Source organism: Meleagris gallopavo, chromosome 1, assembly GCF_905368555.1.
Source record: "Meleagris gallopavo chromosome 1, MGAL_WU_HG_1.1, whole genome shotgun sequence".
In the NCBI taxonomy this organism is placed as follows: Eukaryota; Metazoa; Chordata; class Aves; order Galliformes; family Phasianidae; genus Meleagris; species Meleagris gallopavo.
This window is the reverse complement of record NC_139404.1, coordinates 39,648,567-39,663,701: the sequence shown is the minus strand read 5'-3', so window position 1 is coordinate 39,663,701 and position 15,135 is coordinate 39,648,567. Positions and strand designations below refer to the sequence as shown.

At 38.2% G+C, this 15,135-nt stretch overlaps 1 protein-coding gene across 2 annotated transcripts in view; it reads right to left on the bottom strand.

Annotated features, from left to right (window-relative positions):
• The window catches only part of ACSS3 (acyl-CoA synthetase short chain family member 3), an 80,017-nt gene that overhangs the window by 46,947 nt on the left and 17,935 nt on the right, over positions 1 to 15,135 (bottom strand). For both annotated transcript variants that reach the window (XM_010708515.4, XM_085222076.1), the window contains exons 4-7: positions 10,351 to 10,485; positions 9,644 to 9,784; positions 8,109 to 8,189; positions 7,931 to 8,026 (exon numbers count right to left, since the gene is read on the bottom strand). In XM_010708515.4, coding sequence (XP_010706817.2) covers positions 7,931 to 8,026; positions 8,109 to 8,189; positions 9,644 to 9,784; positions 10,351 to 10,485 — 453 coding nt within the window. The remainder of the gene's footprint in view (positions 1 to 7,930; positions 8,027 to 8,108; positions 8,190 to 9,643; positions 9,785 to 10,350; positions 10,486 to 15,135) is intronic.

Below are 15,135 nucleotides of genomic sequence, written 5' to 3'. Positions count from 1 at the left end.
ATAATAAAGTACCCAACTCCACATCAGTAAGAGCTCGGCAATCCCCTTTCTGCCATACTGCTAACAATAAGGGGCTACTTAAAGATAAATTCCAATTTACGAGGAGAAAATTCTCTCGGTGCAGTGAATATTATACATGGAACTCACTGTCACTAAAACCTGCTGATACCAGAGATATTAGGATTCAAAAGGAAACATTCTGAGGAATTTCTCCTGCTGCTACTGGCCCCGTTAACAAACCCCCACTAAGGACCTGATACATCCTACTGAATTCATTCCACAATTGTAATCAATATGGGTGTTGATAGAGAGATGACAGAAGCAGCAGAACTCCAGATACAGAGCTTTGTAAGCTGATGATAATGGCTGGAAATGCCCCAACATAGCTAAGAAACGTGATAGATGACAGTAAATGTAATCCTGGACCCCCTTCATTGCTGCTGCTGTGTAGGCCGTAGATTTTTTGCAACAGCAGTGACTAGAAGCCCCATGAGAGCTCTGAGGAAGAGGCTCCCCAGGCACAGCAACATTCATCCTGCTATCACTCTGTGTGGGACTATAGGTCCCTCTGTCCTAGACCACTGAAGTTCTTACTTGATTTCAGAGCTCCAGGACAAGTATGGTCAACATCCTCTCTCTTATCCTAATTCCAAGTCCACAGATCCACTATGGGAAAAGGGAAAAGTTGCTTACAGCTTGGGATACAATGCTCACAAGCAACCCAGAGTGGGCTGGGAGGCTTCAAGGAGCTTCTTTATACCTGAAGTTTGTCATGCGTTAGAAAAAAACAATCCAGGACAGATTAAAAAAAAAAAAGTACTTGCTGTATTCGAAGGAATTCGTTACTGTTCTCACATTCCTGACAATGGTTTTATGACAAGTAAAAATTGAAAGCATGCAGTTACCATAGCAATCATTAAAATAACAAGTTGTCACCTACTGTGTAATTTAAAAATAAACAAATCACTTTAAGTAGTCAGTCTAGTCTATATTCAACAGTGGTTGTCCTTGGGCAAACACGCTCAGGTCTTTTTTTTCCTTATCTGAAGAACATTGCTGATACTCCCTAGTCCACAACCTACCATTAGGCAAGGACAAACTTTCACAACCATTTATAAATACTCACCATTAAGGTGAACAGAAGAAAAATTTTATGGTGTCCCTTTCCATAAATATAATTTTTCCCACTATGCATGCAATTGGTTTTTTACTCCTATCTATTTTCAATCCTCAAAAAGAAGCCACTATGCTCATAATGTTAGTCTGAAAGCTTGATTGGTGGTATCTTAGAGAAAGGAAAATTCCAAATGTCCTATTACTGGTTCATAATGATCTAACCAAAAGCAGGCCACAAACTGAAGTGCATAGGTCAACTGCATACAAACTCTGCTTTTTCTTTAATATTTATTGTTAAAATAATAAGATTTTTACCCTTTTTGTATTCTAAAATGAACACACTTCAAATTCAGACGTAATTTTATAATTACAATAACCATCCTGATCCCCATAAATTCACACAGTGATAAAGCTCCACTTGTAAGATCATCACATAAAAGAGACAACTGAAAAACCACCTAACTCTCCTCTTCATTTCTTACTGCATTACTCTGTATCTTCTAGAATGGAAACCTCTTTGTTGCTGTTATTCTCTTCCAGCAACGCATGCAAAATATTTCACATAGACCACCATATCAGTGGTCAAGAAAAGATGTTCTAAAACTACTTAAGTCTTTTCCTTTTATCCACATCACATTCTTCTTCTACTTAACCAGCGCATCAGTGATGAGTTAATCCCTTCAGAATAAAGAAATTAATTAACATGCATTAGGTGCTTAAACATTAGAGTATAATAATTGAATATTCAAGCTAATACAATATTTAATTCTATAAGCGTGCATTTCTGCTACTAGCCAAAGTTTTTGCTTCTTGTTATTCAGAGTGTCAGAAAAGCCAATCACTGTGGTTGTGAGCCTTAAAGTTGTACCAGTCCTGTTGGAAACCACTGTATGTTCATTTTCTAGTTGGAAAACAAAATTCTTGTAGGAGAATAAAATGTGAAAAGGAAAATCATTTCTTTCTTTATTTTCTTCCTGTTTATCTAATGAAAGCTGTTTTTAACTGGAATTCTCTGTTAAATATTAGTAGAGATCCTGAAGACCCCAAAATTATATCCCATAACAACTGAGCATCTGGAAATGAAAATGGAGATGAGGTACGAACACGTGTTCGCTCAAAATATGCCACAAAAATTTCGTTATTAAAAAGCCAAGGAGCTTAAAAAAGGTCATAAACTAAGTTTCTAAAAATAAAAAGAAATATAATTAAAAATTATCTTGAGTAGTGGATGGAACAGGTGAACATAACTGAAAACTGTAGTTGATTTAATACACATAAAAATGTAAGCAACACATACATAATGAGGAAAATAAGAGACTAGTAGTGATATATAGGTGTATTTATGAACGCACATCTGCATGCCACATGCTGACATTAGAAGGACTAGCTCCTAGAAGTCTATGCTGGCATTTCTCACACTGATACACACAGAAATAAGAATTCACTCTACAAAGTTTACAAATAAGAAATCAGTCTACAAAGTCTTTAGTCAAAACAGTCAACTGTTTACTATTTCACATACTGCAAAACTAGAATCAATCTTAACTGGAATGCTATTGCACATCATAAAGTTAGTGTTCTACATAAGAGCTGACCTGAGTATGTGCAGGCCTGTACTGTGCTGCACATAAAACTCGCTCCTCAAGGCTGTATTTTGCTTCATACACCCCTTCCGCAGGATAAACTTGGTCAGCAACTTCTTATGTAGGAGCTTGTCTGCAGGCAGCTCCCACTTGGCGCTGGCCACCAGAATGGCCTTGTCTTTATCTCAGAGTGAATCTGCACGTTCCCATATGAGCACATTTTTGTTTGACAGCAGCAGTAATGACAAGAATTGTTCACTCTACAATGCTCCACCATTCAAGCATCTAAAGGGACATGAGATCATTTATCCTCTTAGCTTCAGTATGAGGTATTTTAATCAATACCATATTTTTTTTTTTCTTACTGAGAGCAATTAATGAATTCTAGCACAGTGCTGCTAGCATTTCCCACAAGTTGTTTGCTTGTCTACGTCCTTACTTTGCCCAGAACGTCTACCCTTCTAGATAGAGAAAAGAAAGATTTCTAGCTTATATAGAGACAATATACCAGAAATTCAGCCTCATACACTGATCACTTCCCAAGACAAGAAACATTATCAGCTGAAAGTTCAGTACAAAATAGGTAGCGTTTGTCTAGATTATATTTCTGCTTCATGAATTTTGAACGTAACATTAACCCTGATCACCTACACAAATCATTTAAGGTGCTGGGAAATTAGATTCAAGACTGAGGGATGGCCTTTCAGTACTTAAATATAGCCTCCAGTAATCTACACATGCTTTGAATCCTTCATTTCCAGAAAATGAGACGAGGTCAAAATAAGTAAGCTTTCTGCTTAAGGATACTGAACTTAGAAGATTTTACATGGATGTTACATAGTGTATGGACATAACAGAATTACCCACTATGCAGCAGAGGGACAAACGGAATCTTGTGGGACTTCTGTGCACAACAGAGATTGTTCTTCCTCACCTCTCCACCTCAGTAAAACACAACTGAAAACTATATACTGAGTAGGTCTGTATGCAAAGCTTCAAACTCTAGTTACTTTTTCAGAGCCAAAACTGGCTTCCCTTGCTCACAGTGATCTTTCTGCCAACCCATAGTAGTCAAAGGAGGGTCCAGACTCTCTTCTACACAAGAAAAAATGATCTTTTTATCCACAACAATGCTGTAATTTTTTCTTAACTTAAGCAGCAACACACAGAACAACGTGACAAGCGTCACATCTGGGATGAGCAGAAGGCATGGAACAGCTGTATAGTATGTACATATGTATTGCTAAATATCATGAAACCATCTCTGCATCTGCAGTTATTTCCAAGTTTGCTGATATACACAAGTACAGTTACTTCTCGACATATGTATAGATATGAACATACAAATTATAGAAAACTCACTCTATTCCCTTTCCCACAAAAGGGTGTATTTAGTTACGAAGGAATCCTGTCTACAAGAGTCTAGCACATGAGTTTATGATATTCTCTTACTTAAATGTACCTGCCGAATCTTCCTCTCTTCCTTTACTTAGAACTTTGCCCCACTGCCCTGAAACAAACTCAATCCTCTTTTTAAAAAACAAATGACAAAACTACTAATTACTTTTAATTCAGTGTCCTAGAAAAATCCTTACCTCAAAGTGTTCTTCCACCCTAAACTGTGCCCCAGTACACATATTTATCATACAAAACATGCCAAAAGTAACTCCTTCAATCAGCAAGCTGACATCTGTCACTGACTAAGAAGCTCTCAGAAGTTCCAACGTGACCCAATTTGTAAACTCAAGGACAACATATTGAAGACGCTCCCAGAAAGATCTAGGCATATGTTATACTCAAATAGCTCATTTTTATAGCCACTGTTGCACTACAGATACTCAATGCATCGTATTTCAGTAATGCAATCACTTCAAACTTTCGTGCTGAAAGCTGACAAAGTAAGAAAGTCAGTAAACTTCTGTCCACAAGGCAAACTGAGCTAGAAATTAAGAATGATTTTTTTTTTTTTTTTTTTTTTTTTTTTAAGTTTCACTATGTCATTGGCTGAGAATATTAAAGTATGTGAGATTTTCTATGCCTCAGTTGTTTAGGGAAAGAAACTTAAAGTTTAGAAAAAATACTCGTTTTGCAAGCCTACTTCCCTATGAGATTGTTGAAAAATCAATTCAATGCCTAGAAGCTAAAAAACAAAAGTTACTCACAACATTACAGCTCACAACATGATATGGTAGAAAAACATTCTGACAAAAATTTTCTGTTTCATAGAATAGCTTAACACATTACCTACAGGTTTTCAATGAAGAGAAGAAATCCCTAAAACCACAAAGACAAAATCAAATTCCATTTTTAAGATCTTAAAATGTACTTGTGTTCCACAGACTGTATTTTGTTTCTTATGTCACATTTTCTCATTACAGAAATGATAAATGGGAGAGCAAATCAGAGTTGATAGCTACCCAGGTTTACTGTTCTGTGAGAGATTACCAGTCTTCTTTCTACAACATGCACTTGTAAAAATAAATTTACCATTATGTGAAATAACATGAATACTGTGAGCGCATATGGTGCCACAAACTGTTTACACAGGAAGCAGTAATGTGAGTTAAACTAGATCAGTAGATCATACTACTTAATGCCAATACTCTTTACATCTTCCATTAGATGTTATTTGAGGTTCATTTTAGACTAGATTTAGCCTTGTTCACTGGACCAAAAACGCAGTTCCAAACATTCTAATGAAAGTTATCCCACAAATCTTCATTCCTTTGGCTGAAAGATATTCTGGGAAGTATCATACTGACTCTTCCCTCTGTTTATTGCACATAACAGTTGCATGTTAATTCACATGACCAGTAGGTACTGCCAGAAAGTTTGCATGTCCCCTGTCTATAACAATTCTGGTCACAAAGCTAAAGCACGTGCCACCGTCTTCTTGTTGAGAAAGGATATAATCATTCCTGATGTTCTCAGTGCCAACAAGTATCAGGAAAGACACTGCATACCCCTGCACTCCAACCCAGAAAATAAACCCTGACAACAACCTAACACATCTAATTTAAGTATGATTTTACTGAATGCATAGTGGAACTGCAATCTATGTCTAGCCATTTGAATGACACTGGGTTATGTGGAACAAACACTGTAAAAATGTTCCCAACACCTTCCGAATTCAGGGTATCGCTTGTTGTCTAAACAACCCTCTGAGGACATCACTGAGATCTTCGTTCAGACTGAAATACTTCTGCAGTAAATATATGCCCATTTCTCTACTCACTTTGCCATGCATGGGGCATCCAGCAATGATGCAGTCACAACTTATCATTCCCCCTTACTTCCACCTTTCATATTTGACTAAAGTTGACTCACATAAGGAAGAAAAAGATAATAGAAAATGTAACTTCTCAGAAAGAGACAACACAGCCTCACTAGGGTTGCATCAGACATTCAGCTTCATAGAAAGCATTTTTTGGGGAGGACCTCAGCTTCTGAGAAAGAAAAGCTTCAGCTAATGACCCTGACAACCACATGCAAGCAAGTCTCTGTATGCATTCTATTACTTTAATTCATTATTACATTCCTGTTAATCTTGTTTCTGGATGAGGAGCTACAAGATCTGTTTTAGTGGCTTGTGGTAGCAAGGGTAAGGGAAAATGGTTGGACTAGATGATCTTATAGGTCCTCTCCAACCATGTGATTCTATGATTCTGCTCTCTTTTGTACCACTAATCATTGTGCTTTCAACAACACGTTTCCAATGGACAGCAGAACATTCCTGTACTATTACAGAGGCATGAAGGCACTCTGTAAGAGTTCCCCACTCTAACAGAATCACAGAAACACAAAGGTTAGAAAAGACCTACGAGATCATCCAGTCCAACCATCGACTTTTCACTAATAGCTCTCACTAAATATCCATCAATACAACGTCCAAACATTCCTTGAACACCTCCAGGGTCGGTAAATCTACTACCTCCCTGGGCAGCCCATTCCAGTGCCTGACTACTCTTTCAGAAAAGAAGTATTTCCTAACATTTAGCCTGAATCTCCACTGGCACAGTTCGAGGCCATTCCCTCTCGTCCCGTCACTAGTTACACAAGAGAAGAGGTCGACCCCCAGCTCACTACAACGTTCCTTCAGGTAAAGAACAGTAAGGTCTCCCCTGAGCCTCCTCTTCTCCAGACTGAACAATCCCAGCTCCTTCAGCCACTCCTCATAAGGCCTGTGCTCCAGACCCCTCAACAGCTTTACTGCCCTTCTCTGAACCCACTCCAGGGCCTCACTGTCTTTCTTGCAGTGAGGGGCCCAAAACTGGACACAATACTCAAGGTGCGGCCTCACCAGAGCTGAGTACAGGAGGATAATCACTTCCCTGTTCCTGCAGGCAACACTGTTTCTGATGCAAGCCAGGATGCCATTGGCCTTCTTGGCCACCTGAGCACACTGCTGGCTCATGTTCAGCCGAGCATCAATCAATACCCCCAGGTCCATTTCCTCTACACAGTCTTCCTGCCATTCTGCCCCAAGGCTGCAGCGTTGCCTGGGATTGTTGTGGCAAAAGTGCATGACCTGGCATCTGGCATTGTTGAACCTCATCGCACTGGCTTCAGCCCAGCTATCCAGCTTGTCCAGATCCCTCTGTAGGGCCTCCTACCCCCAGGCAGATCCACACTTCCAGCCAACTTGGTGTCATCTGCAAACTTACTGAGGATGCACTGAATGCCTTCATCCAGGTCATCAATAAAGATATTGAAGAGGATAGGCCCCAGCACCGACCTCTGGGTAACACACCACTCATGACAGGTTGACAGCTGGATTTACATTCACTACCACTCTCTGGGCCCGACCCTCCAGCCAGTTCCTTATCCAGCCAAGAAGTGACAGTGTGAAGATCAGGTCCAGAAAATGCTTATTCACAGCAGGGAATGCAGACTCCTTGCTCTACCTCCAGTTCAGGAACCATCTTCTGCCTTGATGCAGATCCAATAAGCTCTGGAATCTGTAGTACTCAGTTTTCACTCTCCACTGCAGCAACCAAGGATGAGATTACTCCTCTACATGCTATCTAAGCTGCCTGCAAAGCTGTTAGAAGTGGCTCACAAACTACATTTGGACAGTAAGCCAGTAATAGAAGAGGCCAGGCCTAACGTACCGTGTTAAAATACCTTAATTTTGACATAAGCTGAAAATGGAAATTTGAGAGGAAAACAAAACTCCCTAATTCCACACTGCACTCACTGTAGAAAAGTCCAAGTTGACAGTACACACTTACCTCATACAAGACTGTAGGATTCCCATGAAGAAGAGGTCCATAGCAAATGTAAGAATGACCAACTACCCAGCCTAAATCAGAAGCTGCCCACCACACCTAAAATGAAATAAAAACAGAAGAAAATGGTTGTTTTTAAGACAAGTTTCAAAATATTTAGATGACATTTAAACAGAATTACCTCACCAGGTTTGAGTCCATATACAGCTGACATTGTCCAGTTCAGCATAACTGCATAGCCACCTGTTGGTCTGATAACACCCTAAATGAAAATAATTTGAATATTTAAGATCATTTAAAGAATGCATCAGTATGTCTGTCTTCAATTAAATTTTGAATAGACTTGAAGTTGTCAAATTCCAATACCTCACACTTAATAAAAAGATTCATTCTTACAGATACACACTTCTGCTAACATTCTCACTGAAGAAGTAATTTAGGAAAAAGAGAAAAACCTGAGTGCTATGATAATAGTTTTCAGAAGACAACTAAAAAGACATAAGTTGTGTCACTTAAATTGGATACACATATTTAGTCAATATATGCTGACAAAAAGTAAGAGATTAAGTCTTTACCTCTCTTAAAGCTTGGCCACCTAAATGTTAGTCACATGCTTTAAACTCGTTGTCTAGTCTCCCTAAATCAACAGAGCAACGTTAAGAGCCATTGGTACCTGTGCCTGTGTGGTATGTATTGGCACTTGCCTAAATAACTGGGGTAAATTACTCTGTGGACATACACCCCTCTTTCTGTACTAATTCTTTCAAGCCTTGTCCAATAACCTGGGGAGATAAGAGACACATTAACTCATTAAAATGGAGATTGCTATCACAGATAACGGTTAACAAACGTGAATTTCAGAAAGCAGGTTTCCTTTGTTAGTCTCAGTTTCTAACTTAGCCTCTGCTCTGAGATTATCAAAAGTTTTGTTAGGGGGGTACCGTAACTGAATAATTTTACTTGTCTGATTGTTAGAACTAAATCCTATCTATGGACACGTGATACTGCCTCTAAATTTGTGACAGTGAAATCACTGCCAGTGAACTATATTCCGATCATCTTCTATGCTTCAAAAAGAATTGTAAGAATCAAACAAACATGCAGTTTGCTTTTAAAAATAAATCATTAAGACTAATTGACACTTGAAAGCAAAGATTTTCAAATAATGCCCTTCCCAATCTAAACCTTCATTTTCATGGGAATTATATCCTCAGAACTGTTCAGAAACACAAACCTTTAGAAGATGCCTAATTCCACTTAATCTGTAATGTCATCCATTACATCTTATCTATGGGAAGACTAGCTAATATGTAAATAATGAATAAGCAAACCTATTCAGCAATAAATGTTATTGTGGAAGAGATATCAACTAATCTTGCCATTAAATGCTTACTCTACACGTATCTCAGTTAAAATATAGAAAATATTCATGAATAGAAGTTATTCTGCTGTTTTCAAAGGTTTATATTGCACAAGCACTTTGAATTAAATAGTTTATTTTTATATTAATGCTATTTAAATAAACATTATTTACTCCTATACACTGACTTTGAAGTAGAGAAATATGAATAATGTGATTAAAGCATTTCTAACAATGCTCATCATTTTCAGCACTGTGCTGTGGTTGATATTTTCAACCTTTTTAACTAAATATTTTCTCAAGTGGAACTGCAAATAGATCGGTCACAAACACTTAGTCTACAGATAGGCCTTTACCTTGGGCAAGCCTGTTGTTCCAGATGTATATAGAATATAAAGAGGATGGTCTGAAGGAACAGAGACACATTTGTAACACTGTGCTTTTGCAAGCTCTTCTTCCCAATCAAGATCACGACCTGGAGTTAGAGGAACATGCCCCTAAACACAGAAAAACAGAAAAGTGTCCAAACAGAATAAAACGTGAGTGGGTCAAAAACATGTATTATTCAATTTTCTGTACAGTAGCATCAGTTCTATTTTCCATTTAAATGTTATACATTTAAAGTTTCTCCATAAAATACTAAAGCCAACTACAACACACACATTAAAAATGTTAACTGTAGAAGAAAAAAGGCACATGGACTACTGCAATCCAATGGAAAGAGCAACAACTGCAGCAAGTGAGGATTCACTCAAATACAACAGCAGTGGGCACAGAAATAAAAGAAAGAAGCTGCTTACCTTCAGAAGGCCTGAGGTATGCAGGAATCTCAAGAGAAATACCCTTGCCTCCACTGCCAATCCTTACATGAGGTGTGGGAAGGAGTGGTTCCTGGCTCCACCTCTTCTGGTCACTGAGGTGCATTGCATGCACCTGATATCCCCTGCGTTGGCCCTGCCTTCCCACCAGGTGCTCAATCACTGCTTCAAGCCATGACTTAACATTTTCACAACTACATACATATCTGAAAGCTAACATTAAGGCACTACAACAGTACACTCACCAAGTTCGGTCGCCTGTAAATGAGAACTTTCTCAGGTTTGTTCTGTACCATTGCCAGTGCTCCTTCTAGGAGTGATATGTATTCCACTTTCCTTTTTGGTTCTACTCCAAAACTTGCTGTTACGATAAGTCTGGGCTAAAATAAACAAGTTAAATTGTTCATATACATATTTGCAATATATTTTTATAATATAAATGCAATCTAACAACATGTATCGCATGAAATCTACCTTTACATAATTAGTAGCAGGGGGTTGGATCCATTTTCTAAAGAACAAAGCGTTCGTGATCTTGCAGTCCATGCCTCCACTATTAATATTTGTTTCCACAGCACATTAATAACTGTGACATTCTTCACCATTTTCAACCAAATTTAACAAATAAATCAATTGTATTAAGTTCTTGCAAGTTGCACAAAAATAACTGAACAGAGAGAAAGCCTCATCTCCCTGTAGCCCTCCACTAAAGAAAAAGCATAGTGTCAAGTTATTTGTCCTGGTTAATCTGTTTTCTAATTACATATATACCTGGACCCAATTAGCTACAGCTCTTTGCTGGTACTTTTTCAGTCTGCAGTTAAATAAATAATGTGGGAGGGAAAAATGGAGAAAAAGAAAGGTAAAGAAAAAAATGAAACAAGAAATACCAGAAGAGAATAAACTAAAGTCATAAGACACATGAGGAAATTTAAACTAGAGTCTTTCAAGTAATGGTTTCCACAATGCAAATCCACTGAAAAAAAGATTTCTGTTGTTCTGGTGTTATTTTTAGATAAACTTCTATTTCAAAATGTGGATTTAGAAGATACATTTTTTTCACTAAGTCAGGCTCAGCTGTTATGTAAGATTTCCTAAGTCAAAAAACCTCACCTCACTGCATACAAACTATTTGGCTTAAATCCCAAGATCAGTTCTTCTACTTCTTGTATTCAAGAAATAAAAGGTAGTTTCTCTGGTACTGTGTATTAGAAGACATTTTAATCATGGAAGTGCGAGACTTCAAGCTCTTTACTTTTAGAGTTTTAGAAGCATACTTATCTTGTGCATCTTGTGCAGTTTGATCCAGCTACCCTAGTAATTGCATGTATTAGCATAAATCTCATTAGGTAGGCACAAACCACAATGCCACAGTTAAGGCTGCATTAAGCTTTGCATGAAAAGTACAGATTAAATTGTTTGATTGTGCAGTGATAAAATGTTTCCTGTTCAAATCTGTCATTCAAGAAAGTTTTCTAATTAGCTTGTACTCAAAACAAAGATTTCAGATGAGCTTTAACATTTCAGCATTTGTAATCTTTCCCTTTTGGAACGTGGTGATTTTGATTAAAGAAAATTTAATACAATGCAGTTAAACTGAAAATTCAACTAGAAGCTACTCTGAATCTAGACTGTAATTAATAAAATTTATTAACACAGTTTTATTCAATTGTTACAATGAAAGACTTTAGTCAATGCAGGTTTACAGCCATTTATAAATAGTGTCCCCTTTGCTCATCAACTACATCACCTGCAGTGAGGTTTTTGTAGACTTCCAAGTTTTCTAACGTGATGTTTTTCCTCACATGAGGGTTACTGCTTGAAAGCATCACAGATCACTCCGTGCAAATCAAAGGCTCATCACTGGTTATTTTCTAAAAATTTTTTTCTAAAGTTTTACCTCTCTGCCTACTGATGGTATTTCCTCTGCACATCTGCTCCTATATTGCCTTTATACATTCATTTCCCATCTCTTCCATGGCTCTACATAGTCCTGTATGATAGATTAAATAGAAATAAAACTGCTGTGAAGGAAAAACAAGAAAGTTTGGTGGAGAAAGAATAGTGAACTGTAGGAAAAAAAGGAAGTTGAAATGAGATAAAGCAAGGCCCAATAGTACCAATAGTATCAGACAAACAATATTGTTCTCCCATAGAGGCCCCCTTCTACCGACTCTAGTAGGTGCAAGGCAAGGTTTAGAAGAAACAACGAATACTTTTTATTGAGTCAACTTTTTATTGGTCACTGTAAAAAGCCTAAGCTGAAAACAGACAAGCTTTGGGCACAAAATGTCAGTACTGTCATGAAGAGGCTTACAGAGAGCCAGCACTCAAGCACTCAGCTGTCCAACACATGACGCTCTTTCCTCTTCTCACCCCGGACACACACATCTTACAATAAACTCAACCTTTCTATGCTTTTGTTGCACCCCCTTCCTCCTTAAAAAAGTGACACACATTTTAGAGAAATTCAGTGCTCATGCAACCATTGTACACACTCTGCACCTGCTGATACTGATCTGTATTGCTACACAACCAATGTCAGATGGACATGCACATTTATTTCTGTCAGACACTGGACACTGCTCTACACAGGGACCTGAATTGTAATGTATTAGTAGTTAATAAAAAAAAAAAAACAAACACACAAACAAGATACTGCCTTCTAACTTACAGTGTACTTCTAACACATATTACAAAAATAAAAAGTGCTTCAAGACAATGCAAGACAGAACTGCAAACATTATGAAGCAATTACGTACCTTACGTAATAGCAGCTGAGCTTGCTGTCTAATCAAAGAGCTGTCTATGCTGAAAAAGACCTTGAAGATCATCCAGTCCAACCATCAACCTGACCTACCAAATCTCATCACTAAACCATGACCATTAGCACTCACACATCGCTCCTGAATACTTCTAGGGATGGAGGCTCTACCACTTCCCCAGCCAGCCTGCTCCCATGCTTAACCAAACTTTCAATGAAGAAATTCTTTTTAATATTCAGTCTAAAAACTTCCCTTTAGCAACTTCAAGCCACTGCCTCACATTCTATCATTTGTCACCCAATGAAACATGACTGTCACCCACCCACTTTGCCGCAACCTCCTTTCAGGCAGCTACAGTGAGCAATGGGGTGTCCCATTAGCCTTTTCCTGACTAAAAAGCCTCAGTTCACTGAGTCACTCCTTTCACCAGCTGTGTTAATCTCTGCACACACCTAAGCAACATCCTTCTTGCAGCAAAGAGCCCAAACCTGAATTCAGCACTCAAGGTGTTGTCTCACAACACAGTGTACTACCCCAGTCCTGCTGGTCATACTATTTCTGTTGCAAGCCAGGATGCTGTCAGCCTTCTTGGCCACTTGGGCACACTGCCTGCTGCACAACTTTCCAGTCACTCTACTCCAAGCCTGTACTGCAGCACGGGGTTGTTATAACCCAAGTTTAGGACCCAGCATTTTGCCTGGCTGAATGTCATGTGACTGGACTCAGATCATCAATACAGAATATCTAGATCCCTTTCCAAAGACAAGTCCAGCCTATCCAGATCTCTCTCCAAAGTCTTCACACTCTCATGCAAACCAACAGACCGCCTAACTTCATATTGTCTGTAGATTTAGTGAGGGTGCCCTCATTTCCCTCATCCACATTGATTAAAATCTTAAAATACTGAATCTTGAGAAATGTCCAGCTGGTTTTCAGCTGGACAGAACTCCATTCACTATGACTTTAAGCCCAGCCATCCAACCAGTTCTTTGTACAGCTATTGAAGCTATGAGCAGTCAGTTTCTCCTGGAAGAATACTGTGAGAAACAGGGTAAAATTATTTCCTAAAATTGAGGTAAACAACACTCACAGCCTTTCCCTCATCCAAGATGACTAAGCAGGTCATCTTGTTATAGAAGGAGGCCAGGTTAGTCAGGCAGATCTGCTCTTCTGCTGTCTGCTTCTGATCACCTGATTGTGCTGTATGCATCATATTACGACAAGACATAGAGGTAACCATGCGTAGCCATATCTGTGTACAGGAACTGTATCTTATTCAGAATAAACTACTACAAAATATTTACTCATTTTTACAAGGATGCCTTATTAATATCCCTACATGTCTCAACTGTAAGTGAGAAATACAGTATTTCTGACCTCAGTGGAAAACAACATTTTTTGAATAACCTAATTTTGAATAACCTAAGTCAATCTCACATTTTTATTTTCAAGAGCTGTTGCTCACTTGCAAATTGTAACACTGCTTAGACCTCAAGAGCTTTCAAAAATCATATCTGCAGAACTCCATACACATATTTATTTTGGAGGACTTGTACTTAAAATCTAAAAAGCCCTCCACAATTACTATAAAAAATGTGGTTGTCGAACACATAGCACTACCTTATTAAACAGGAAGAGAAGTGTACTATTCTTAAAGCATTTTCTCAGCTTTCCTAGTTTACTAAGTTTACTAAGTTTACTAAAGCCCTTAGTGTCATGTTGATTTCTCAAAACATAGTTAATGTTCTGAAAAAGTACCTATTATCTTGGTACTGCAAACTATACACTCTCAAATTCAGATGAAAGGCAAGATGACAAGAAATGCCTCTTCTCACACTCCGTATCACTTCATCACAATTCACCACAGAATATCTATAACACTGCCACTACCTGACAAGAGTAGAAATTATCAGCTGCAGAACTTTGTGGCATTCCCAAACCTATTTAAAATTCAAGATAAATTAAGGCAAGCTGGTAAATGTATGTACCTTTTCATAGTCACTAGCAAGTGTCTGTTATTTAGTTCTTCTGATAAAACTTGAAGTTTGCCCTTGCTTCCAAAAATGCCTCTTGCAGCCAAATTTCTATTCCAAGTCCTCCTTTCAAGTTAATGTTATCAAAATTAGGTCCTGTATTGCAGCACCCAGTTCACAGAAAATAGAATAATAGAAAGGTTGGGGGAGGCTGAGAATGCTTAAATTAACTTCTGAGTTCAGAAGAACACTACCTGTTACAGTCACTTTCGTACTTTCAAGATAATCTCAG